Source organism: Microtus pennsylvanicus, chromosome 13 (assembly GCF_037038515.1).
Source record: "Microtus pennsylvanicus isolate mMicPen1 chromosome 13, mMicPen1.hap1, whole genome shotgun sequence".
In the NCBI taxonomy this organism is placed as follows: Eukaryota; Metazoa; Chordata; class Mammalia; order Rodentia; family Cricetidae; genus Microtus; species Microtus pennsylvanicus.
The window spans coordinates 72,833,706-72,860,471 of NC_134591.1; the positions used below are offsets into that span (position 1 = coordinate 72,833,706).

The 26,766-nt window shown below is 52.1% G+C and overlaps 1 protein-coding gene and 1 non-coding gene across 6 annotated transcripts; both read right to left on the reverse strand.

The window, feature by feature from the left end:
• Fblim1 (filamin binding LIM protein 1) lies at positions 1–26,341 on the reverse strand. 5 transcript variants are annotated; one of them, XM_075945888.1, is made up of 9 exons: positions 26,216–26,341; positions 20,593–20,643; positions 19,930–20,195; positions 15,852–16,036; positions 14,921–15,038; positions 11,207–11,376; positions 8,941–9,119; positions 6,916–7,033; positions 1–1,945 (listed from the first exon to the last, which is right to left on the reverse strand). In XM_075945888.1, exons 3-9 carry the CDS (start codon positions 20,177–20,179, stop codon positions 1,832–1,834), a joined length of 1,134 nt encoding a protein of 377 aa, XP_075802003.1. In that variant the 5' UTR covers positions 20,180–20,195; positions 20,593–20,643; positions 26,216–26,341; the 3' UTR covers positions 1–1,831. The 5 variants fall into 5 exon arrangements, with proteins under 5 accessions (XP_075802003.1, XP_075801999.1, XP_075802000.1 ...); XM_075945884.1 differs by having other exon boundaries at positions 19,930–20,204; XM_075945885.1 differs by lacking the exon at positions 26,216–26,341 and adding an exon at positions 24,462–24,513 and having other exon boundaries at positions 19,930–20,204.
• Positions 14,203–14,309, reverse strand: LOC142834549 (U6 spliceosomal RNA). The gene has a single exon (XR_012907632.1). It is a non-coding gene; the product is annotated as a U6 spliceosomal RNA (small nuclear RNA).
• Positions 26,342–26,766: the final 425 nt, after the last annotated feature.

A 26,766-nucleotide genomic window follows, 5' to 3' on the forward strand; every position in this document is an offset into this window, starting at 1 on the left:
TGCAAGGAAGGAAATCATGTTTAATTCGTTCTATATGCAGCTTAGACGTTACAAAGCCCAAAAGTGATTTCTTTTCCTTTTTCTGTTTTATATTTTCTATTACTTGTGTATACATGTGTGCAAATGTGATCCCGCGACATGCGTGTGTAAACCAGAGGACAGCCTATGGGAAACGGTTCTCTCCTTCCCGAGTGTCCCAGGGACAGAACTCAGGCTTGGTGGCGTACACCTTTACCGGCTGAGTCATCTTACCAGGCCTAACGTGGATTTCTCTGAAAGGAAGAGCGCTCTCATGTGGTTATGGGTAGCCCGGCTGCAGGGCCTGAAGTGGGTGCTGGGAGGTACAAATGGGAGACAAAGGGTGTGCCCTTCCCTGGGCTCATCCTGGAAAGACAGAGAAAGAGCCTGTGCAGGCTCAGCCCCAGTGAAGGCTGGAGGGCTGGAGGGAGGAGGCTAGCCTCACCCTTGTTACCTAGCAAATCGAAGGCACTTAATCCATGCCCACAGACCACTCACTAAAGCACCCAGGAGCGCCAGTAAGCTAGTGGGGGCTACGGGCCACCCTCCTGCTCCTTGACCCCTACTTCAGCACGTGTGCCACAGGCAGGGAGGAGGGGTGGCCAATATGTCAAGTTCCTAGACATTTATGTTTCTTTTTTCTTTTCTTTTCGACGCGGTCTCTGAATGAAGCCAAGATTGCTCTGGAATTCTATGAAGACCTGGCAGGCCTCAAGCTTCGCGTAGTTCTCCCAAGCACTAGGATCATAGATGTGAACTGCCAAACCCAGCTAATTAAAAAAAAAAACAACAGCATTTCTCTGTGTAGCCTTGGCTGCCTTCAAATGCAGAGATCGCCTGCCTTTGCTTCCCAAGTACTGGGATTAAAGGCATGTGCCACCACAGCTGATTATAAAGGTGTGTGTGTGTGTATGTGTTCATGCTTGAGTGTATGTGCACCACATGCATGCAAGTGCCTGAAGAGGCCAGTAGAGGGCACCATATCTCCTGGAATTGTAGTTACAAATCAAGCACTTCGGAGGCTCCATGGAGATGCTGGGAAGTGAACCCTGGTCCTTCACAAGAGCAGCAGGTACTCTCAGCCACCAAGCTACACTCTTTTTTTCTTTTTGGTTTTTAGAGACAGGGTTTTGTTGGGTAGCTTTGGCTGCCCTGAAACTAACCTGGTAGACCAGGCTGGCCTTGAACTCACAGAGATCCTCCTGCCTTTGCGTCCAGCCCCAGCATAAATTTCTTATTTTCTTTTTTTTGTTTTTCGAGACAGGGTTTCTCTGTGGCTTTGGAGCCTGTCCTGGAACTAGATCTGTAGACCAGGCTGGTCTCGATCAAACTCACAGAGATCCGCCTGCCTCTGCCTCCCGAGTGCTGGGATTAAAGGCATGCGCCACCATCGCCTGGCAAATTTCTTAATTTTGAAAATACACTTTCTACAGTAACTGGGCAGGCACACTTCAAACAAACACCTCGGTTCAATACACTAAGCTGGTGTCAGCACTTTCTGCTAGTGAGCTAAGCATCATGGTCAGAGACGAGGGCACCATCCTGAGACTCGTCCCCACAAATAGATCAGGGCCAGCACCAGAGAGCGGCCAGGGTCCCAGTCTTGTAGTGAGGGGCCTTCTGGTCAGCAGAGGAGGAGGTGAAAGTCTGGGGGGTGCTGTGTACTAGGAGGCCAAGACCCCGTGTTTCGGGCCCTTGTGTCTAGACACCGTGGGCTGAGCAGTGCACTGGTGCCCAGCGAGGCTCGAAAGGAACGGATGCAGGGAAGTTAGGCAGGGAAACCAAGTCAGGGCCGGGCCGGCCACAGGGCTTCTCAGCGGCACCCAGCAGCACTCCGCTTGATGTGGCAAGGCTTGCAGAAGAGGTGGTCATTCAGCGGGTAGCAGCCTTGGTCGGTGGGCTCCACAGAGAGGAGGACACTGCAGTCCTGGGGAGACAGAGCACAGGTGGGACCATGTCCAGGGGACACTCGGCTCTTATGTTTCTGCATTTTGAGACAAGAGTTTTTCTTTTTCTCTCTCTTTTTTTTTTTGAGACAGGGTTTCTCTGTGTAGCCCTGGCTGTCCTGGAACACACTCTGTAGACCAGACTGGCCTCGAACTCACAGGGATCCGCCTGCCTCTGCCTCCAGAGTGCAGGGATTAAAGCCATGCACCACCACAGCCGGCTTGAGTCAGGATTTTAAAGCTGAAGCTAGTTTCAAGCCATGCAGCCAAGGGTGACTTCGAACTCCCTGACCCTACACCCAGCTTGGCTTTGTTTTTTGTTTTTAATAATTTATAATTTATCTATTTTTATTTTATGTGCATATGTTTTGCCTGCATGTATGTCTGTGTGAGGGTGTCATATCTCCTGGAACTGGAGGTACAGACAGTTGTGAGCTGCCATGTGGGTGTTGGGAATTGAACTCAGGACCTCTGGGTTAACCCTGAGCCATCTCTCCAGTCACGGCTTTGTTCGTTTTGAGACAGGCTCTCTCCATGTAGCCCAGGCTGTCCTGGAAAACTGAGTGTAACCCACGGTGGCCTGATCTTCCCACCTCAGCTTCCGGTACTGGGAATGACAGCTGTAGGCCACTATGCCCAGCTTCAGTTTCCTCAGCTGAAATGGGGACAGTAAGTCATCTTCCAAGATTGTCATTAGGATTTAATAAGGCAATGTACATGACAGTCTTTTATAATTAAAAAGCACTTTCCTCTTATAAAATATGGTCACCCTTCCATCAACAGCAATAAAAGTCCCAGAACACAGCGTCAGCGGTAAGGCGGAAGGATACCAAGGCGGAAGGATACCAAGGCGGAAGGATACCAAGGGCACTATGTGGAGCCGCACTTCTTTCCTGGGAGAATTAGAACCAGTTCTGTGCTAGACTGCTATGGTGTGAGTTTTACATCTGTGAGATTTTTTATTTGTTTTTAGGGGTCAGTTTAAGATACAGTTTAGCCTAGGGGTGGTGGCTCATCTCATCACTCAGGAGGCAGAAGCAGGGGGATCTCTGTGAGTGTGAGGCTAACCTGATCTACAGAGTGAGTCTGAGGACAGCCAGGACAAAACAGAGAAACCCTGTCGAAAGAGGGAGAGAGAGAAAGAGAGAGAAGGAAGGAAGGAAGGAAGGAAGGAAGGAAGGAAGGAAGGAAGGAAGGAAGGAAGGAAGAAAGAAAAAAGATAGGGTTTAAGCCAGGCGGTGGTGGCGCACACCTTTAATCCCAGCACTCAGGAGGCAGAGGCAGGAGGATCTCTGTGAGTTTGAGGCCAGCCTGGTCTACAGAGCTAGTTCCAGGACAGGCTCCAAAGCTACAGAGAAACCATGTCTCAAAAAAAAAAAAAGTTTAATTCAGCCCCCGCTTGAGCCACCAAGCCTGGCTGGGCCTCACCTATTGGAATGTCACTTTAGAGTCCTGACTCACTAGGCAGCTTTAGTCAGAGTGACCGTGGACAGGAAGTGGGGGTTATTTGCTCAGTCAAGCTTTAGGAGCGCCTGGTACTGGTGGATTTCATCAGGGCTCCGGGACTAATAACAGCTCTGGAGCTTCCTCATCAGCTGGCCAGACCTTGAACTCTAACTGACAAAGTCAGATTACATAGGAAGCAATCAACTTCTCTCCCCAAATCCTCTAGGCTCTCCATTATCTTCTCAAATAAACACAAGGGAATAAACGAAATGACCATCAAATGATTGAGAGATCCTGCTCTGGGGTGCTCCAGGAAGGTGATGTCATCATCATCGCCAGAGGGCAGAAAGCTCAGAGCTACAGGGAAGGCAGTGGAGTGAGGGGGTGGGCAGCTTGGAGCCTCATTGCTGGACCAAGTTCAGCGCCTGCAGGGTCCAGGCAGAAGGAAAGAGTGTAGCCCCAAGATTAAGAACTTCACCAGGACCCAGCACTTGGGAGGCAGAGGCAGGTGGATCTCTGAGTTCGAGACCAGCTTGGTCTACAAGAGCTAGATCCAGGACAGGCTCCAAAACCACAGAGAAACCCTGTCTCGAAAAACCAAAAAAAAAAAAAAAAAAAAAAGAACTTCACCAGGAGTGGTGGTGCACGCCTTAAATCCCAGCACCTGGGAAGCAGAGGCAGGTGGAGTCCTGAGTTTGAGGCCAGCCTGGTCTACAAGAGCTAGTTCCAGGACAGCCAGGGCTACAGAGAGAAATTGCATCTTGAAAAACTAAAAAAAAAAAAAAACCAAAAAAAAAAAAACAAACAAACAAAAAACAAAACCAAAGAGGTCTTGGGCTGGAGGGCTGGTTCAGGAGTTTCGCAGGCTCGCTGCTTTCACAGAGGACCCAGGTTTGATTCCCAGCCCCACATGGTGGCTCACAACCATCCACAACTCCAGGGCCAGGGGATCAGAGGCCCTCGTCAGGTCTCCACAGGCACCAACACACACGGTACAAACATACACATGCAGGCAAACCACTCATACACATTAACTAAATAAATAAACCTAAAAAAGAAAACAAAAAATAAAGCAGTAGCAGCGGACCCTTCTGATCACCTGACCATTGCCTGGCATTTCCTGCTGGGGCTGCAGCAGAAGTTTCTATGCAGCTCCTCATGGAAGCCCAGCCCCTCCCTTTCTTGGCTCCATCTCTTACCCTCCCCCTCCCAGGCACGCTGCATCCCAGACCACCTAGAAACCTCCACTCCCTCTAATCTTCAGAGTTTCACCTGCAGCAGTGGGTCACCCCCAACCTCCTCCCTCCCCTCTCCTCCTTCCTTGTGCATGTGTGTGTGCACACAGTCAGAGGATAACCTGCTGTTCCCGAGGACCGCCTGGAACTTCGTCAAGGAGGCTGGGCCAGCGACCAGTGCTCCCGAGCCCCTCTTCCCAGCTCAGCCTCGCTGAGATCACAGACTGTGCCTGGCCTTTCAGAAGGGCTATGGGGATCTGAACTCAGGCCCTCATGCCTTTAAGGTTTTCTCTCCTTCTGGATTTCCTTTCCCCTCTATGCAACTGGCAAGCCTATGGTGGGGATCTCATGTAATAGGCTAAATACCCTCTCCTCTACAAAAGTACTTTCTACCCTTCTCTCTCGCAGCAAGGATCTCACTGCGTGTTCCAGGCTGACCTCAAACTCAGGTTCACCTGCCTTAGCCTCCCCTGGGCTGGGATTACAGTCATGGGCCACTACTTCCTGCTACAAGAATTATTTTCTGGGCTGGAGAGATGGCTCAGAGGTTAAGAGCACTGACTGCTCTTCCAGAGGTCCTGAGTTCAAGTCCCAGCAACCACATGATGGCTCACAACCATCTATGAGATCTGGTGCCCTCTTCTGGCCTGCAGGTGTACATGCAGGCATAACACCGTATACATACATAATAAATAAAATAAAATAAAAAAGAGAATTATTTTCCTTATAGTACCCCCTGGTTAGTCCTGGTTAGACTCTATCACAGCCTTTCCCCTCTAAGTGCCGTTTAAATTGCTATTTATATTTTAATTTATTCACTGTGCACATATGTGTGGGCATGCTTGTGTCGCCTCGGGGCGTGTGGGTAAGAAAGAGGACAGCGTGCAGAAGTCGGTCCTTTCGTTCCACTATGTGGCTCCCAGGGATCGAGGTTAGGTCTCCAGGCTTGGTGGCATGCACCTTTACCCACTAGGTCATCTCACTGGCTCCTAAAACCCATTTTTTTAAATATTTATTTATTTGTTATGTATACAATATTCTGTCTGTGTGTATGTCTGCAGACCAGAAGAGGGCACCAGACCTCATTACAGATGGTTGTGAGCCACCATGTGGTTGCTGGGAATTGAACTCAGGACCTTTGGAAGAGCAGGCAATGCTCTTAACCATTGAGCTATCTCTCCAGCCCCTAAACCCCATTTTTTAACCTTTTTTCCCCCCTGGCACCTACAAAGTGCCCTTTCTCTCTGTCTATGGTAGTCAAACCCTGTTCCATGAGGCCACGTGTGATGGTGCACACTTTACTCTTAGCACCGGAGAGGCAGAGGCAGGGGGATCTCCATGAGTTTGAGGTCAGCCTGGTCTTCGTAGTGAGTTCTGGGGTAGCCAAGGCTACACAGTGAGACCCTGTCAGGGTGGGGTGAAGTAGGGAGACAGGACAGGACTGGACAGACGGACCTGTTCCATGGGTTCCGTCTTCTGGTTCTAGGGGCTGTCGATCCTAGCTCATCAGCTCCCAGGCTGCGATAGGCTCAGAAGGTATGTTAGCGTCAGCTGTCTATCTGACATGGTGCAGTTATCAGCGAGAGTCCCAGTCGGGGGACTTCCCAGAGCAGACTGGCCTGTGGCATGTCTCTGGGGGCATTCTCTTGATTGCTAGCGGATGTGGGGAAGCCCAGCTCACTGCAGGCAGTACCTTCCTGAGGCGGGGGGTCCTGGGCTGTTTAAGAAATCTATCTGAACAGATGCGGGGAGGGGGAGGGGGTTCGGGCCAGTAAGCAGCATTCCTCCGTAGTTTCTACTCCAGGCTCCTGCCTTGATTTCCCTTAACGATGGATTGTAACCCGTACAATAAATCTTTTTCTCAACCAGTTTGCTTTTGATGATGGCATTTATCATAGCAACAGACAATGACCCATGCCAGGCCAAGCAGAAACCTTCTTGGGACGGGATGCCCCTCCCACAACGGGGTCCACTCTCATTCTCTTGGGGCTTCTAACGACACAAACCTGAGCTATGTGTGCCCACGCGCTGTGCCAACCCTCAGAAAAGAAAGTAAAGGCGGGACCAGGACGCAGTGATTGGCTTCGGGCTATCATTTGTCACCACCGTGAGCTAACACAGTCTAGCCACAGGAAGTGATGTGAGCGCACACTGAACTCTGATAGAACCTCGCAGGTTCTTATCCACCTTTCCTGGCCTCTGCTGAGGGCAGTGAGCAAGGGAAGGGTGCCCCTGGCCACAGCACTTTACAGCACCTCAGCTCCACTCACCTCACAACGGTAACAGTTTTCGTGGAAGTTCCTACCCATGCACTCAATTTTGTAGGCGTCCTTCCCGTCGCTAGGGATGATGGGATTCTCACAGACGCTGCACACGGGGGCAAATTTCCTAGAGGGAGGGGGAAGCACATGCCAGGAATGTCAGCTACTCACACTGACAACAACATCAGCTGGCAGAAACGGGGTGGCGGGGTGGCTGCCGTTCACCTCCCAGAGCCTCCACCTCCCACCCGGGGTTGCTAGGTGACAGAATCTGCAGGGACAGTCACAGATGTCCGCCCTTCCTGGCAGAGGCAGGAGGAGGGACCAGTGCAATGACTCCAGCTTCCTAGAGTATAAGTAGCTGAGGCCAGTGATTGATGGGAAGTATCAGGGCTGAGGAGGGTGTTGGTGGACCCGGACATCCATTGTCTTGTACTTTGCTTCATTTAAAATTTTTTAGCAAGCCGGGTGGTGGTGGCGCACGCCTTTAATCCCAGCACCGGGGAGGCAGAGGCAGGTGGATCTCTGCGAGTTCGAGGCCAGCCTGGTCTACAAGAGCTAGTTCCAGGACAGGCACCAAAAACTACAGAGAAACCCTGTCTCGAAAATAAAAAAAAAAATTTTTTTTTAGCATACTTATTCAGTCGTATTTGGAGGTCCAAGGACAAAAAGCAGGAATCAGTTCTCTCCTACTTGTGGGTCCCAGGGATTGAACTCAGGTCATCAGGCTCGACAGCAAACTCCTTTAATCCACCGAGTCACTCCTCAGCCTTATTTGTCTATTTTTGTTTGTTTATTTATTTATTTATTTATTTTGGTTTTTCAAGACAGGGTTTTTCTGTGTCGCTTTGGTGCCTGACCTGGAACTAACTCTTGTAGACCAGGCTGGTCTCGAACTCACAGAGATCCGCCTGTCTCTGCCTCCCCAGTGCTGGGACTAAAGGCGTGCGCCACTACCACCAGGCTGTTTACTTAGTTTTTGAGACAGGGTCTCACTGGGTAGCCCTGGCTGGTCTGGAACTTGCCATGTAGACTAGGCTGGCCTGGAATTCACAGAGATCTGCCTGCCTCTGCCTTCTGTGTGCTACTGTTTGCTTATCTTTTGAGACAGGGCCTTACTCTACACTCCAGGCTGACCTCAGACAGGCAGCACCAATCCTCCTGCCTCCGTCTTCACAGGCATGAACCACCATGCCCCATCTCTTCCTTTCAAATAGGGGGACAAAGCGCAAATCTCCTTTACTTCTGTATCCCCAGTCCCCTGCTCCAGTTCCCAGGGGAGGGGACATAGCCTAGGATCCCAAGTCAAATCCTTTTCATTTTCTTTTTTTCTTTCTTTCTTTTTTTTTTGGTTTTTCGAGACAGGGTTTCTTTGTGGTTTTGGAGCCTGTCCTGGAACTAGCTCTTGTAGACCAGGCTGGTCTCGAACTCACAGAGATCCGCCTACCTCTGCCTCCCGAGTGCTGGGATTAAAGGCGTGCACCACCACCACCCGGCTTCCTTTTCATTTTCTTGAGACAGGGTGTCATATAGGCCAGGCTAGCCTTGAAGTTGCTAGGATAGCCAAGGATGACCTTAAGTTTCTGACCGTCTTGCTTCTAGGTCTGGAGTGCTGGGATTCCAGGTGTGTGTCACCATGGTGTGTTACGTGGTGCTAGGAATCCAACCCTCTGGGCTTTATGCAGGCGAGGCAGGGACTCTGCCAACTGAGTCACACCTCCAACTCCCAACTCAAGTCCTTAAATGGAAGCCTCATTGCACCTTGGTTACCGTGTGCCTCAGTTTCTATTTCCGCTAAAATGGACTCTTTCACTGGGCTCCCTGGCCATAGAAAGTGTGAGGATTGCATGGAGTACCTCAGACGATGAACCTGAGGAGCGCAGGGACTCAGGCTTCCAGCAGATGCCCCACGGACCGTATGGGGAACCTAACAGGAAGATGGCGTCTCTCGGCACGAAAGCTGTACAAGTACTGGCCTGACCCCCAGTCCTGCCTGGTCTTCCCCACTGCCCCAGCCCCAATCTCCTCTCCTACCTGTAGAAGTCAGTCACGCAGTACACCTGGTTCTGGTTGTCCAACGCGAAGCTCTCATCCCCGATGCACCGGGCACAGGTAACACAGGTGAAGCAGGGTGGGTGGAAGGCCTTGCCCATGGCGCGGATTACGCAGTCTCGGACCACCTCTCCACACTTGCCGCACTTCTCCAGAGTGTCCTGGGTCAGAGAGCCACTGTCTGAGCCAACCCACAAACACGCCTACCCAGAGACAGGAGGGATCTCTAGCCCCTTCAAACACGCCTACCCAGAGACAGGAGGGGTCTCTAACCCCCACACACCTACCCTGAGACAGGAGGGGTCTCTAGCCCCCTCAAACACGCCTATCCCGAGACAGGAGGGGTCTCTAGCCCCCCCCCCCACACCTACCCTGAGACAGGAGGGATCTCTAGCCCCTTCAAACACGCCTACCCAGAGACAGGAGGGGTCTCTAGCCCCCCCCCACACCTACCCTGAGACAGGAGGGGTCTCTAGCCCCCCACACACCTACCCTGAGACAGGAGGGGTCTCTAGCCCTCCCCACACCTACCTTGAGACAGGAGGGGTCTCTAGCCCCCTCCTTGTCTTCATCTCTCCCACCCTCTTTCCCTTCCTTCTTTCAGTACCAGGGATTGAATCTGGGGCCTTGTGAGTACCGGGTAAGCACACTGCCACCGAACCACACGCTCAGTCTGAGAACTCCCTTAACAATTTTTCAAAAGGCTCTCACCCCCTTTTCTTGGTTACTTTTGAGACAGGATGTCATGTCACCAGGTTGAACTAAAAAATCACTATATAGCTAAGGATGATCTGGAACTCTTTTTTTTTTTTTTTTTTTTTTTGGTTTTTCGAGATAGGGTTTCTCTGTAGCTTTGGAGCCTGTCCTGGAACTCCCTTGGTAGACCAGGCTGGCCTCGAACTCACAGAGATCCGCCTGCCTCTGCCTCCCAAGTGCTGGGATTACAGGCATGTGCCACCACCGCTCGGCAACCTGGAACTCTTGAACCTCCTGCCTCCACCCAAGTATTTAGATCTCAGGTGTTTGCTTCATACTCAGGCCTTCTTAACAAATTTTTTTTGTTTGTTTGTTTGTTTTTTCTGAGACAGGGTTTCACTCTGTAGCTCTGGCTGTCCCGGAACTCTCTTTGTACACCAGGCTGGCCTTAAACTCACAGAAACCCACCGACCTCTGCCTCCCAAGTACTGGGATTAAAGGCGTGCAACACCATGCCCAGCTCTCTCTTTTTTTTCGGGGTGTGGGGGAGGAATGAGTTAACAAATTCTTAAGTGATCAACACAACTATTGATTATTGATATCTAAATTCTTTGCTTATTATTATTATTATTTTGAGACATGGTCTCGCTTTGTAGCTCAGGCTCTTTGAACTCTTCATCCTCCTGCCTCAGGTTCCTGAATGTTGGGAACATGTGAACACCACCATAGCTGGCTTATTATTCAGAAGTGGAGGAAGGAGGGTCAGGAGTGCAAGATCACCCTATGTTGTAGTCTCAAAACCCCCCAAAAGAGGCCAGGTATGGTGGTGCAAGCCTTTAATCCCAGCTTTTGGGAGGCAGAGGCAGGTGGATCTCTGTGAGTTTGAGTCCAGCCTGGTCTGGGACTTGAGAGTTCCAGGACAGTTGGGCTATTACACAGAGACACCCTGTCTTGAAAAAACAAACAGACAAAACGCCGAAAAGAACCCGGAAAAGGCAAGGAAATGCCTCCTCCCCCAGAGCCTACAGAGCGAGACAGGAGGCATCCTCATTTGGATCTAATGACCCTGATAACTATAAGAAGTGTGTTCACTTGCATATTAAAAGCGCTGCATCAATCTACCAGGCCTGAGCTCCAGGGGGCGCTGTTGGGAGCTGTTGGGGTCTTAGGAGGCGGGGCCTAAAGAAGTCTGTGTTCCTGGGGATGTGGCTGAGTCCATTCCTCTTAGTTCGCTGGCCATGCGGGGAGTCCGCTCACACTGCTAGAGTCTCCTGCCAGGGTGCACTGCCTCACCACAGGCTCAAATTGGCAAGGTCATCTTGCTACGAGCTGGAATCTCTCAACCAAATAAACCTTTTTTTCGTTGCTGGGAAGCGGACACAAGGATCATAGCAGCCGCAGGAACCGAGTCCCGCTCCCGTCCGTTTTCTCCATTCTGACTCTCAGCTGGGTCCACAGCGCCCATTCTCTTAGGAATTCCGAAAGGAAAGAAATATCGGCGGCCGAGGTCCGCGTGTGGAACCTGACCTGGGGGCTGCATGCAGGGGCGTACCTCGTAGCAGGGCTCGCACAGAGGGCGCCCGTCCTTCTGATAGAATTTCTGCCCAGCGAGCTGGCGGCGGCAGGTGCGGCAGGTGAAGCACTGGGCATGGTACTGCCTCTTCATGGCCTCGACGGCCAGTTCTCGAGGGGACACAGGCTTGTGACAGAAGCCGCAGACATCTGAGGGAGGGGAAACACAGGCAGTCACCAGCTAGGGCAGTACCTAATCACCGCCCAGAATACGATGCCCAGTGTGCCCAGGGCCCAGCCTCGAAGTCCTCCTCAACTGATACATATGGAAAGTCACGATGAGCACCAGGAAGGACGGTGAACAGCGCTTGACACAGTATTATGTTGGGCCCCATGACGCACACATTTTTGTCGTTGCCGTCTTCAGGACAGGGTCTCACTATGTAGCCCTGGTTGTCCTGGAACTATGTAGACTAGGCTGGCCTCAAACTTACAGAGATCTGCACAACTTTAATACCAGCCCAGCCTGGGCTACACGGCAAGACAAAAAACAGACAAAGCCTCCGTGGCATATAGCTTCTCATCTCCTAGAGAGTGGAGGGGGTCTTGGTGACGACACCAACACCCAGATGATCCCGATCCAAGGTCTATATGTAAAAACGGAAGTCACAAGAATTCTGAGGGAGGAGATGAGATGTCTCGTCGATTAAGAACACACACTACCTTACATAGGACCTGCGTTCAGACCTCTCACCCCCATCAGTCAGCTCACAACTGCCTGTAACTCCAGGGATCCACTGCCCCCTCCTGGACTCCGAGGGTAATGCACTCATGAGCACAAACCCACTCCCAGAAACACACTCATACATGTAATTAGAAATAATAAAAATCGCTGGGCTTCATGGTGCACATTCCAGCACTTGGGAGGCAGGGGCAGGGAAATCTATGTGTTCGAGACCAGCCTGGTCAACAGAGCAAGTTCAAGGAAAGACAGGGCTACTCAGAGAAAGCCTGTCTTGTAAAGCCCAAAACAATAATAACAAAAAGCCAGGGCTACACAGAGAAAACCTGTCTTGTAAAGCCAACAACAACAACAAATAGGGCTGGAGAGATGGCTCAGCAGTTAAGAGCATTGCCTGCTCTTCCAAAGGTCCTGAGTTCAATTCCCAGCAACCACATGGTGGCTCAGAACCATCTGTAATGAGGTCTGGTGCCCTCTTCTGGTCTGCAGGCATACACACAGACAGAATATTGTATACATAATAAATAAATAATAATAAAAAAACAACAACAAATAACAAATTGAGGGTGCTCTCAAACTCAAAGATCCTACCTCTGCCTCTTGAGTGCTGGCCTGGCTAAAATAAATCTTAAGGAAATAAAGTACTAAGAGATTCTTATGTTGGGTGTTGGGTTTGCACCTGTAATCCAGCACTCTGAAGGCTGACAAAAGTGGACAGAATTCCCGGCTAGCCTGGGCTATACCTTAAAAAAAAATTTAATTTGTGACAAAATCTACCATAAGTCACAAGATAATTGACAAACTGAGAAAAACATTTGCCCCTGTGTCTCGCTGTGTGACCCAGGAAAGAGGACGCGGCGGCCTTAGATGAAGCTGTGTCTTCAGTGCCTGGGGCACGATCTGAGAAAGCCAGTCACAGCTCAAACACAGCGCACAGTGCGGGAGAGGCGGCTAGAAAACAACTCAGCCCTGCTGGGGGCGCACGTAGGCTGGATGACTAAGGCAGGTGATTTGACAAAAAAAAAAAAAAAAAAAAAACAAAACGCAAGACTCAGGGAAAAAAAGTACTTTTTTATAGGGTACTTCCTCTTCTAGGAATTTACCCCAGAAAACCCTGCACATAGTGAGGTGAGCCAGTTAGGTGAGTCAGCTTGGCGCAGTTAGGGCAAGAAACCACCTACAAATCCATCAGGAGGCAGCTGTGTAACCCACCACACCTAGGTTCAGCCCTTAAAAAAAAAGGGCGAGGAGCTGCTACACAGCCTGATGGGAAACCTGCTCAGAGACACACCGGGAAACCCAGCAATGAGAGCTGCAGCAGACGGGATCCCCAGGCCCAAAGCTCAACAGGCAAAATTAGAGACTTGTGGGTGTAGGTGTGTGTGTGTGCGCACACGCGTGTGTTTGGGGGGTGGGAGGTAATGGAGGAACAAAGTCTCACTGTGCACCCCCACCTGGCGTGGAACTTGCTATGTAGACACAGCTGGCCTCAACCTCAGACATCCTCCCATCTTGGCTTCATAAGTGCTGGGATTAAAGGTGTATACCACCATGCCTGGTTGACTTTGTGGGAATTTTTTTGTTTTTGTTTTTTCAGACAATGTCTCCCGTAGCTCAGGGTAGCCCCCAACTTACTATGTAGCTGAGGATGACCTTAACCTTCTTTTTATTTCTAAAATGTTTTATTACTTTATATGTATATGTATTTGCCTGCGTGTATATCTGTGTATGACATGCATATCTGGTGTCAGAAGAGGGAATCGGATCCCCTAGAACTGGAATAACAGTCATGAGTTGCCATGTGGGTGCTGGGAATTGAACCTCAGTAATTTAGAAGAGCAGCCAGTGCTCTTAACTGCTGAGCCATCTCTCCAGGCCCAATCTTAAACTTCTAATCCTCCTGCATCATACACATAGGCATGAAATAAACAAATGAAAAAAAATGACTAAAAAAAACCCCTTAATTTTCATTGATTGGTTGTGTGTATGTCTTGTGTGGAGATCACAGGGAACAGCCTCTGAGAGTCTGTTTCACCACGTGAGCCCCAGGGATCGAGGTGAAGTCATCAGTCTTGGAGACAAGCTGTGCTACCCATTCCCCACAATGAAAAAAGAATTTAAAAAAAAAAAGAAAGCTGAGCACAGTAGCTCTGTAATCCTAGCACTGAGGCTGAGGCAGGAGGACTGCCACCACTTTGAAGCCAACCTGACTTCACAGTGAGTTCCAAGCCAACTAGGACCAGCTATAGAGTGAAGTCTCATCTCAAAAACACAGAGAGAAAAAGAATTTTTTTTAAAATATGGAACACTTCACGAATTTGCGTGTCATCCTTGCACAGGGGCCATGCTAATCTTCTCTGTATTGTTCCAATTTTAGTATATGTGCTGCCGAAGCGAGCACGAGAAAAAGAATTTTTTTTTTTTTGGTTTTTCGAGACAGGGTTTCTCTGTGGCTTTGGAGCCTGTCCTGGAACTAGCTCTGTAGACCAGGCTGGTCTCGAACTCACAGAGATCCGCCTGCCTCTGCCTCCCGAGTGCTGGGATTAAAGGCGTGCGCCACCATAGCCCGGCGAGAAAAAGAATTTTTAAAGGGCCAAGTGAGACAGGAGGATCTCAAACCCAAGGCCAGATTTGGCTGGAAAGAGACCTTGCCTCAACACAAGCAAAGGTTAGGGATGTATCTGGGGCAGTACAGACTGTGATCTTTAGGGGTGAAGCATTGGCTTCTACCTGCACAGTGGCACACTGTAACCCTAGCCCCTCAAGAGGTAAGGCAGGTGGAACATGAGAAGGGCATCCTCGGCTACTTATCAAATTCAAGGCTAGCCTGGACTACATGAGCTCCTATCTCAAAACCAACGACAAACCAGAAGCAAGCACATGGCAGCCCCAGACACTCAGTGGTTCCACGCTTCATGGACAGTCTCTGTCATGCAAGCAGGAAGCCTGCTCCCCCATTTCCCATGAGAAGCCCATTCTGGCCCCCAGGAGACCTAGAGCCTATGGCTGTACCTGTGGAGGCCTCTCTCTCTGGAAAGGTGACAGGCTCTTCTGGAGGAGGGGGTAGCTCCTCTTTCGAGGGTCTGAGGTCACTGGGCCGAGGCCGGACAGAAGATTCCTTTGGAAGAGGCTGTGGGGACACAGAATGAGGAGACAGAAGAGAGGTCAGCTGGTAGGGACCCCACCAGAACCTCCCAGCTTGGCTTTTTGTCTGGGTGACTCCAAGAACAATTGGTTACATTGTATAGATGAGGAAACTGAGGCTGGAGATGCAAGTGTCCTGCCTCTATAGCTTAGCAGGAAGGTTGCTATGGCAGCAAGAGCTAGGACTTCCCTGCTCCCTACCTGGGGCTCCCTCTTCCAAAGTGACTCTCTCCTGCTAGCTAGGTAAACACTCCCTCACTTCTAACTATATCCCCAACATTTTATTTTTTTAACCTTTTAGTTTGAGATAGGGTCTCAAAAGTTGCCCAGGCTGGCCTTGAACTCACTTTGTAGTCCAGGCTAGGCCTTGTGATTAACCTCCTTAGTGTCTGGGATCATGGTCCCACAACCATCAGGCCCAGTTTGACTCCTGTTTCTGAAAACTTCCTGGGAATGACGCGTCCCACCCACCAACGCTGAGCTGGAGGTGACAGAGTCCTTGGCCCCGGACACCATCCTGTTGACAACCCTCTCTACGAAGGGCAGAGGATTAATCGGCTGTGTGTGTGGTGTGGAAATTTGGGTTGGAACCCGTAGTCTTGGGGCAGAGTGGGTAAGTAAAGAACTAAGGGGGCAAGGGACACGTCCAGGGACCTTGGAAATCCCAGTTTCTACCAGCTTTGGGGTGAACCAACTGCCTTCAAACAGAAGGGACCAAATCATGCCCACCTTGATAATGCTGGAAAGGCCAGGTCCCCTCCCACGGCCAGGAGCCAAGGCTTGGGGACACTTGCAGTACCTGTGTTAGAGGCGGAGGTGGGGGCGGGGGCAGGTGTAGTTGCTCCAAGTCAGAAATGAGCGATGTTCCGGCCAGGGCAGGAGGCTCCTCTTCTGGGAGAGGCAGGTAGGCCGAAGGGGGCGGTGGGGGAGGCGGGAAGAGGTCTAAGTCCTCATCATTCAGGGGAGGAGGCGGGGGAGGGCACCCTACAGTGGAAGAAGAGAAGGGTTGCCCTGATTCCCGCAGGGCACAGGGCTCCTCACCCAGAAGGCCAAGGGGCAGTGTGAAGAGGCTGGGTTCTGGCTCCAGGCCTCGCTCCTCCCTGGACTACAGTCTCTGTCTTGCTATGGGGCTTTCGGCATGAGCGTCAACTCTTTGAGTCTTAAATTGTTCCTCTGGAAAGTGAGCAATGCCAGGTGGTGATGCATACATACCTTTAATCCTAGCACTTGGGAGGCAGAGGCAGGAGGATCTCCATGAGTTTGAGGCCAGCCTGGTCTACAGAATGCGTTACAGGACAGCCAGGACTGCACAGAGAAACCTTGTTGTTGGGTGACGGTGAGGGGTGGGGGTAAAGAAAAAAAGAAGAAAGCTAAGCATGCCGATACTACTCTTGGAAGCTGAGGCAGGAGAAATCAGTTTGGGCTACATGGCTCTTGCCTATAACCCCAGTATTTGGGTGGAGGAGGCAGAAAGATCAGGAAAGGAAGGACTAGATTAAACCTTGATGACCGATTAAAACTGGATCTGGAGAGGAGGGGCTAAATAAATACAAAATAAAGCAAAACAGAACAAAAGAACATGCTTTAAACAAAAACAAAAGGAGGGGGCTGGAGAGATGACTCAGAGGTTTTAAGAGCACTGGCTGTTTTTCCAGAGGTCCTGAGTTCAATTCCCAGAAACCACATGGTGGCTCACAACCATCTGTAATGAGATCTGGTGCCCTCTTCTGGCCTGCAGGCAAACATGCAAGCAGAACACTGTGTACATAATAAATAAAATCTTTAAAGGGGGGGGGGGGGAGGATGCACCATCGTGGGGACTTAGTGGGTAAAGGAACTTGCTACCCCTGACAACCTGACCTTAATTTGATCCTTAGGACCCAAAGGATGGGCGAGAAGAGACTCCTCCAGGTTGCCCTCTGACCTGAGGCACACACATATAAGTAAAGGCAGGGAAAAGACGCTGACCACAGAAGGACAAGTACCGAAAGCTCTAGACTTCTCAGAGCCTGAAGACCCGGGTTCTAGCACCAGGCCCATCCTCAGCTAATTCTCACAGTCACTTCCCTGGGGTCAGATTTCCCAGCCCAGCCCACTCTCTCTAGGGCTGAAAGGACCTTACGAATAGATGTGTGTTCTAGATGGGCCCCGAGGAAGCAGCAGAATGGCGGAAGCGTGAAGGCCAGATTGGATCACTGTCGTGGGCCGGGAGTCTCACCTCCCGGACCAGAACAAGTGTCCTGTAGGCATTCATCAAACAGACACAAGAGCATTAGCAGGTTCGGGTGCAGCTGCGTGGAAGGAAAGCTCGGCTCTCCTCTCTTCTCCCCCTTTTCTGACTAGTTCTCATTAGGGCACCCAGCTTCTAGCTCCCAATCCTTCCTCAGCCACCTGAGAGCTGGGATTTCAGGCCTATGCCACCATACCCAGAAGGAGAAGAGCTCCCGCTGCACTTGGCGACAGTCATGGATTTCAAAATAGCTAACAGGATTCTGAGCGTTCCCACCACCAAGAAATAAGCATTCGAGGCAGTGGACATGCTGGTTACTCTAACCTGACGATGACATGCTGCCTTCAGGCTGTAACACACGCTAAGCATCCCACAAACACGAACCATTACCATGGGACAATGGGAGTGTGTTTTGTGGGACACGGCCACTGCTCAGGGGGCAAAGGTGCCTGCTGCCCAGTCTGAGGACCCGAGTTCCATTCTCAGGGCCTACAAGGCAGAAAAAGAGAACACACTCGTACAGTTGTTCTCCGAGCTCACATACAAATGCCATGGCACACATACAATAAAAAAATGTAATTTAAAATTGATTTTAAAAAGGGGGGCTAGAGAGGTAGCTCAGCAATTAAGCCATGTACTGCTCTTTTTTTTTTTTTTTGAGACAGGGTTTCTATGTAGCTTTGGAGCCTGTCCTGGAACTAGCTCTTGCAGACCAGGCTGGCCTTGAACTCACAAAGCTCTGCCTACCTCTGCCTCCCGAGTGCTGGGATTAAAGGCATACACCACCACCACCCGGCACCATGTACTGCTCTCATAAAGGATCCCAGTTCAAGACCCAGCACTATATCAGGCTGCTCACAGCAACCTGTAGCTCCAGGGGATCCTGCGCCCTCTTCGGGCCTCTGAAAGTACTGCACTTGCACGTGCACAAACCCACACACAGATACAACCCACATGCAGATGCACACAAACATATAAATGAGATAAATCTGGGGCTGGTGGGTCTACAGAGTGAGTTCCAGGAGAGCCAGGGCTGTTACACAGAGAAACCCCGTCCCAAAAAACCAAAGTAAATGAATGAATGAATGAACGAATAAAAAGATTCACTACAAAGTGTACTAAGTACCCAGAAAAGAAGAAAAAGGCAAATTAAAACCTCAATTCCACCTCTGAGGTGAGGCCCAACTGTGTTGGAAAAAGCCCAGAGGAGACACTGGTGTGACTGACCAGCTATGGGAGTTTGGGAACCAAATTCTATGCAAGCTTGCAAGTCAGAATCCAGCTCTCTCAGAGGCATCGAAGGCTGGCTTCTCTCCTACCTATCTATGTCTCACTTCTGGGACGATGAGCTGAGGGAGATCAGCAAGAACTCGGATCCTCTATAAGAGCAGTACATGGTGGGGAGAGGCGTGAGTAGTTCAGCCGAGAAAGGTACTTAACGCCAAGGCTGATAGCTTGAGTTCAATCCCAAGGACCCATGGGGTGGAAGCTCTCTTTCTTCTTCTCTTCAACTTGCTTGGTTGTCCTCTCTCCTCCATATATCACACATAGACACTCGCAGACACACAGACACACACACACACAATTAAAAGTGAATCATAGGGCTAGTGAAATGACCCAGTGGGGAAAGACACTTACTACCAAGCCTGATGATCTGAGTTCAATGTCCAGGACCCATGCTGGGACTGAAAGGAGAGACCACCACCCACAAGCTGTCCACTGATGTCTACACACACACACACACACACACACGCACGCACGCACGCACGCACACTCACACGCATGTGCTCCACCACACAGAAAGAAAGAAATCACACAGCAGGTAAGCCGTGATGTCCAAGAACAGAATGGGAACATCTTTCAAACCCTCCAAGCTCATTTGTCACAGGGCCTCCATAACTATTTCCACTTCCCCCGTCTGGCAGCGGCCTCAGAGAACCCTCCTCAGAGCAGCCACAGAAAGAGCTAGCCCTTCTGGGTGGCACCGGGCTCCGTTGTAAGGCTTGCTCTTTTGACATTTGATACGCTTTGTTCTCTCTTCTTTCCTTCCTTTCTTTCTTTCCGGTTTTTCTAGACAGGGTTTCTCTGTGTAGCCCCAGCTGTCCTGGAACTCGCTTTGTAGACCAGGCTGGCCTCAAACTCAGAGATCCTTCTGCCTCTGCCTTCCAAATGCTGGGATTAAAGACTTGTGCCACCACCGCCTGGCTCAATATGTATTTTTCAATTGTTACTTTACTTAGTGTGCTTGTGTGTATCATGTTTGTGTGTGTGTGTACATGTGGAGGTCAGAGGACAACCTGCAGGAATTGATCTATGTTTCCACCTTTGCATAGGTTCTGGGGATTGAACTCGGGTCCTTAGGTTTGTCCAGTGAGCATGTTTACCTGTTGAGCCGTTTTGCTGATCCTGCATTAATGCTCTTAATCCTCACAACTATACTTCCAAGTTTTTGACATTGAGGCACAGAGAGGTTAAGTGACCTGCAACATCACAGAGCTGAGAGGAGCCAGGACTCATGTGTAGGCAGGTGGGTTCCATAGTAGGCCCGGTACACAGTAGACACCTGAATGAATGAGTAAACCGAGCCTGTTCTTTCCTCCCTGCCTTGGTCCTGTCTCTGTCCTGGTCCCCTTCGGGCCACTCTTACCTCCATTGGAGAGCTGGGGTGGGGCTGCGGGGAGCGAGGCAGTGGTCCTGCCAGAGGGTGTCCAGGTGTTGGGGTTCCTGCTCAAGCCAGTCCCAGGGGTCTTCGTGGGAGCGAGGGTCTCCCAGGGCCGGGCATGTCGGGCTTCACAAGCTGCCTGGCCCACTTCCTCAGTCACAGCCACGTCACGGCGTGGGGGTGCCAGGGTGATAAAAACAGAAGAAGCCACTCTCTTCTCGGGTTTGGAGGCCATGATCAGCGAGCACCTCCTGCCGGGGCTGGAGGCACAGGGGTTGAGGTTGACAGGGTATCCCACAGGCCCAGAGGCTCCTTTCTCTATGTACTGTACCCACCAGCACACCCAACTCCACTGGAGACAGGGCTGAGGCAGGAGAATGGTGAGTTCTAGGCCAGTCTGGGTCGTGCAGTGAGAAGGGAGGAAGGGAGGAAGGTGGGAGGGGCAGGGGACAACCTTCAGAGATGCCAGGTGGCCACCAGGAGGCCAGATCACGGGGCCTACAAACCCTGAAGGCCCCTCCCAGTGGCCTATGGACAGCCCAGCAGCAACTCAGAGATCACCTTCCCTGGCCACCTTCTCCAGAGCCCAACCCAGGCAGCTGACAGACACAGGCTCTGATACCTGCCAACAGCCAGCCTCTCCCTCACCTGAGATACCGATTCTGTTGAAGACAAGGTCCAAGGTTCAGGCCAGCTCCACTGGAAGGAAACAGAAACAGAAGAGCGACCGGTGAACAAAAGACAGGCCCCACTCTGTTCCCATGCTGCCTTGAGCCCCCAGCAACCCTGTTATCACCCAATCTCACCAATGGGTGAGAAAACAAAGACTCAGAGACGTCAAGTCCCTTGTCCAGGGTCACACAGCACCAGAGCTGGCATTTCAGTCCAGAGCCACACACTTGATCACTCGGGTCTCTTCTGCCCTCTCCACCCAGACCCAAACCAGCACGTTCTCGTTCTCTCTCTCTCCTCTCCCCCCCCCCTCTCTCTTGTCCCTAATCTTCCCTAAGCATAAATCTGATTCTCTCTCTTCTCTCTCTTTTTTTTTGTGTGTGTGTGTGGGGGGGGGGGGGATTCGAGACAGGGTTTCTCTGTAGCTTTTGGAACCTGTCCTGGAACTAGCTCTTGTAGACCAAGCTGGCCTCAAACTCACAGAGATCCCCCACCTCTGCCTCCCGAGTGCTGGGATTAAAGGTGTGCACCACCACCGCCTGGCTCTCTTCTCTTTAAAAGTTGTTCAAGGCAGGGTTTCTCTGTGTAGCCCTGGCTGTCCCGGAACTCGCTCTGTAGACCAGGCTGGTCTTGAACTCACAGATTCTTCTGCCTCTGACTCCCAAGTGCTGGGATTAAAGGTGTGCACCACCATGCCTGGCTATTTTTGTTTTTTCAAGATAGGGTTTCTCTGTGTAGGCCTGGCTGTCCTGGAACTCTCTTTGTAGACCAGGCTGGCCTCAAACTCAGAGATCTACCTACCTCTGCCTCCCTGAGATTAAAGGCATGTACCGCTGCACCTGGCCTCTCAAGTTATTTTTAAGCACCTTAGTCTTTTCTCCCCCAAGACTATCTTTCTCTGTTGGAGGACCCAATCAGCTTTTCCCTTTCCAGTTTCCACAGAGTTAATTTCAGCTCTTTGAGACCCAGGTCAAACTTCACCTCCTCTTCCATGAAAGCCTCCCTGACTCCCACCCTGGGGTGATTGGTGGCTTCCCTGGGGTGAGGAGGACAGCTGTCTCATTATCCAAGTGTCTGATCCCCTCAGGTAACCTCGCCTGCCTTCAGCTGTCTGTATCAAGAGCCGGAAAGAAGTTCACAGAGCGGGTGTGGAAGCAGAGACCCCGGCAGGTGAGGCCCCTTCATCTTGTGAGAGCCAGGCAGTCCCTGAAGACAGCAGACTCTGGGGCCGAGGTCTAGGTGGGTCACTGCGGGTGAACTGGCCACAGAAGTCCTCCCTGGCACCCAACCATAGTTTCCATGGCTAAAAACGTGTCCTTTATCTCCCTTCTTCTTTCTGTGTGGGCCACCATGATAGGACCGAAGCCCGGTCACAGGCGCTTGGAGAGGAATGTAGTTAGTCTCAAGCAATGGAGCTGGACAGTGTGCGGGAGGGGTGACAGCCCCAAGAGACCCTGAGGGCAGACGTGGATCCCACACAGTCCCTCACAGGTTTCCCTGATTCTCTTTTCTTTCTTCCTTCCTTCCTTTCTTCCTTCCTTCCTTTCTTTTTTCTCCCATTTTGTTTTCCAAACAGAGTTTCTCTGTGTAACAGTCCTACCTGTCCTGGAACTAGCTCTTGTAGGCCAGGCTGGCCTCATACTCACAGAGATCCACCTGCCTCTGCCTCCCAAGTGCTGGGATTAAAGGCATGCGCCACCACCGCCCGGCCTCCCTATGATTCTCAAGGTACATCAGTACCCATGGACTCTCTCACGGGAGACTGAGAAAAATGCCCCTAAAATATTTCTGGGGGCACCAGGTAGGATAGCACACACTTTTAATCCCAGCACTCAAGAGGTAGAGACAGGTGGATCTCTGTGAATATGAGGCCAGCCTGGTCTACATAGTGAGTTCCAAGATAGCCAGGGCTACATAGAAAGATCCTTTGAAAATACTTTGAAGCCTGTAATGATATAATACAAACCTGTAATCTCAGCACTCAGGAGGCTGAGGCAGGAGGATTTCCATGAGTTCATATTGAGACCCTGTCTCAACCCTGGCCCCATGAATAGAATTTCCTTTTTAGCGGTCTTCAGAATCGGAAGAGAAACCCTAACAGTGGCATTTATAAATCCAAGAGCTCAGACCTCAAACCTCGGTGGTAGGGAGGCTCTATCACAGGGTCCCACCCAGAATTTAAGTGCGTTTCCCTGGCCCTCAAGCCTATCGGAGAACGGCGCAACCTGGAAGTCCATGGGCATCCCTGGACTTTTTCTTCCCTGGACCATACAAGCCTCCTCCCACACCCCAAGCCACTCCCCTTCCCCCAAATGACCCAATCCAGACCAGCTTCTTGCGGTCAACACATTCTAGGCGGGTCCCCTGGGGCAGGCTGTGTGACTCTTCAGGAACCCCCCTACCTCTCCCTCTCTGACCCCCCCCCCACACACACACACTCCATTCCGCCCGCTTTTTCTGAAGCATCCAGCATGGAGGCCAGATGTTCACAGCTGGGCAGCCATACCCGCCCCTATCGTTGTCAAGCAGCCCTGGGGATCTCGGACTGGGGATTTTTCAAAGCCCTGTCAGGAGAGCCTGCTGGCGCTTCCCTCTGGTCCCACTGGCCCTGAGTTCACCCTGGAGTGGGGGAAGGCGCTGTATGACAACTTCCCAGCCGACCCTCCACCCCCATCCTTCCTCCCCCGGAGGGCAAATCAGACACTCAGATCCAGTTGGGTAAGCGGAGAAAGTGGGAACAAAGGGAAGGAAAGTCATTTCCTGTCAAGAGGAAGGAAGGAGGTTGAGAGCCGGCCAGTCAGCCAGCCAGCCAGGGTCGGCTTTAGGTAGGCTACAATCCCTGCGTGGGGATGTGCTGGCTGCTTGGAACAGTCCCCTCGTTCTAAAGCCACCACGGAGTCACTTAGCATCGCTCTTTCACACAGCTCCACAAAGCAATCTGAGTTTGGGGCCAGAATTAAACTTTGCTGGATGAGGGAAAAAGTGTACGTTCCCGCTCACTTCCACAAGACACCTTGCAGTCTCAAAACGGTTGGGGGCTCTCTCATCCTCTTTCCCACTCCAGAGAAGGAAGAGGCACAGAGCTGGGTTCTCCCCCACCGTGGCTCGCACTGGGTGACCTTGATACAGTCACCCAACCTCTCTGGGCCTGGTTTTTTAGTCATCCAGTGAACAGACATTTGCCCTGGAGGGTGACGGCGAGGACACCAGCTGGTCATTCAGTCCCAGAGGACAGGCGGAGCCCTGGGGCTGGAGGACAGTGGTCTCCATTGTTGAGAGCAGGAATCTGGGCGCTGCCCAGCCTCTCCTCTGGGACCTCAGGTTTGGGCTAGAGAGGGGGGAGTAGCTGCACACACCTTGAGGATCACCCATTCCCACACCTTGCCAGGCCGGGCGAGGAGACCCCAGACCCTTCTTCCCCTCTCCTGACTAGAGCTGACAACAGGGCTCCAGGGCCATGGGAGCTTGGGAACCTCCCGCGCCCTGGAACAGCAGCGGAGCGGAGCAGCTGGCCGGGTCACTGCGGCAATTATAATTCAATCCATGTGCGGAACGCTGTCCTCTTTGTGCAGGAGCTTCCGCCCTGCTCGCCCCGTCCCACTTCAGAGCAGGGACAAGACACAACCGCACCGTCCCCGCCCGCAGCACTCAACCTCCCGGGGTTCCCAAAGGTTCAGATCCTGGGACACACGGGAACAAGAGAACACAGGGATAGTACCCGCTTCGAGCCCCCCAGCAGCGCCAGGCGGGGTCCACCGCGGTGGCCGAGATTTGCCCGTGCGGCCACCTGCGGGTGACCCTACCCGGGGCGCACGGCTGGGACCCCCCACGCCGCGCCCGCTTACCTGCTGCGCGCCCCACGCCCCGGCCTCCGCCGGCGATGCGCCTCCGCCCCTCGCTCCCGCCCCGGCCTCCCTCCGCCCCGCCGCCCCGCGCGCCTTACCATAAAAGGTGACGCTCGGGGAGGGGGCGCGGGCTCGCCCTACCTGCGGCCGCGCCCCCTCCTTTTGTTCCCGCCACTCCTCTCCCCACTTCCTGTGGCTCCTCCTCCTCCGTTGCCCACCCCCACCGTGCACCCGGGGGTTCCTTAGCCACCTTCCCCCTAGGTCACCTGGATGAGCGGGCCCCACCTGCCCCATCTGGTGAGGAGGGGTACTTACACCCAGATTGGCTCTGAGGTCCTTCAGGGTCCTGAGTGAGGCTAGACGCAGGACCTGGGGCCGTTACTCTATCTCCCTAAACCTCAGGTTCTTTAATCCCTGAAAGAGGGTTCCCATTGCCTACCTCTGCTACTTGGCCAGGAGTTAAAGCGACCATGCTAAGAGAATCAGGGGCTAACACAGGCTGGGGTCATGGGGCTTTTTCAAGGAATGCCTGGGATAGGGGTCCCCAGAGACCCCAGTGAGGCAAGTCACCTGGGTCTGCTATCCTGGGCTGTCACTGCCTGCCTGGACCTGTTAATCCGTCTACAAGTGGGTCCTACAGCGGGAGGAGGCCCCAGGAGGAGACCAGGGGGAGACAATCAAGTCACCTGTTGGCTTCCTGGCCCTGTTACAGGCCCCTGAAGAAGCAGAGCCCTGAGGCCTGGGGCCTGGGTTGGGGCTGGGCTGTGCAGGTCCCAGGAGACCTCGGGACATTGCTGGGGACAGGAATCTGGGTCTGATTCCCAGGCAAGCAGATTGTTCTTTTGATTAAAGCCACAATGGGGAAGGGAGCAGGGAAGAGCTGGACCCAGAGTCACCTGGGGGTAGCCAGGCAGGATTGGGTCCCCTTCCGCAGCCCACAGCCAACCACTCCTCAAAGTGGTCCTGGGATTGATGCTGAAGGGACCATGACACCAAGAGGTCAGAGTGAGGTACTGGGTGCTCAGCTCCATCCTCCTCCTCTTCCCCACTAAGCCCCCCCCCCACGTTCCCCTTTAACAACTCCCCCCCACGTTGTCACCAGTGTTTTCCATTTGGCTCTTGCAGCCAGTGTGGAGTAACAAAGACAGTCACTACAGTAGCTGCCGTTTCTAGAGGTGTCCCTTGTGGCCCTTTCAAACCTTTTTTATTTTAACCCTTCCAGATTCTTCTCCAGGACTGAAAGATCCCACCCTGCAGACCAGACCCTGAAGCTGGAGAGGATCAAGGGTTGTGCAACAGGCAAGGGGCAAGGGGCAAGGCTGGATTCAAGCCAGACAAGAGGGTGCCCCTCAGGCGCATGAATCTGCTAGTCCCAGAGGCTGGATTGCTGCCACCGTCCCCAGATAAGAGCCAAGGATGGAGCCTGGTACTACACTAAGGCTATCTGTGCCCAAGGGCCCCTTGGGTATGTTCCCAACCTGGCAACGGGGCCTCTGCGACAGGTGTGAAGGCTCTTACAGCCTCTGCTGGAAAAGGAGTCAGACACAGCCATGGTGCCATGCAGGGGGTTCAGGCACTTCTAGCTGCAGAACCTCAGAACTCTTGAAAGTCAGAATGGATCCAGCCTGTTCTCTGTACTTCCACCCTATTCCCCAGTCTACCCGGCTACCCCACTGTTCCATCCAGTGGGACAATGAGGCACTAACTTGGGGCCTGATTGTAGTATGGGGCCCCGTTAAACTGCTGCCACTCACCGGCTGTCCTGCACCCCTGGCCTCTGTTCCACCTCCTGCTGCTGCTCCCCAGTCGGGGGGTTGTCCTGGCTAAAAGTCGCCTGCACCAGCCTGGGTATCAGTGGCACCGATAGGCAGGTGCCAAACTTCCTGCAATGAAAACCCAGGAAGTATGCTGGCCAAGGAACACACGCCCTCTGCCTGCCAGCTCATAGGCTCTGCTCCCCTCCCCCCTCCCTGCCAGGCTCAGCTCTCTTCCCTCCTCAGAAGTTCCAGCAGGCAAGGGGACACAATCTTCTACTAGGACATGACAGCTGAGGTTGCAGGGCAGAAGGAAAAGGGCTTAGAGACAAGATCCAGGCAGCGGGTGACAATTTGCTGCTATTTGGGCTAGTCTGATGGGAAATATAGCTCACTTGCCATCCACAGTGGTGGGATTGAGGGTCCATAAACATGGGCTGGGCACTAGCCAAAGGATAGGGAGAGTTAGGAGCCAATAGGAATTAAGCCTAGCTATTAATCCTTGTCCTTTAAAGGGGAGATTATCAATGGGGTGTGACAGGAAGGAGCAC

Bases quoted from the DNA above. Each gene is read 5' to 3' on its own strand.
- Fblim1 (XM_075945888.1), bottom strand. From the start codon at position 20,179: ATGGCCTCCAAACCCGAGAAGAGAGTGGCTTCTTCTGTTTTTATCACC. The intron at 15,039-15,851 runs GTACTGCAAGTG...GTGTCCCCACAG, and splicing joins CACCTCCGCCTCTAACACAG to CCTCTTCCAAAGGAATCTTC. The intron at 11,377-14,920 runs GTACAGCCATAG...CCCCTCCCTCAG, and splicing joins AGAGAGAGAGGCCTCCACAG to ATGTCTGCGGCTTCTGTCAC.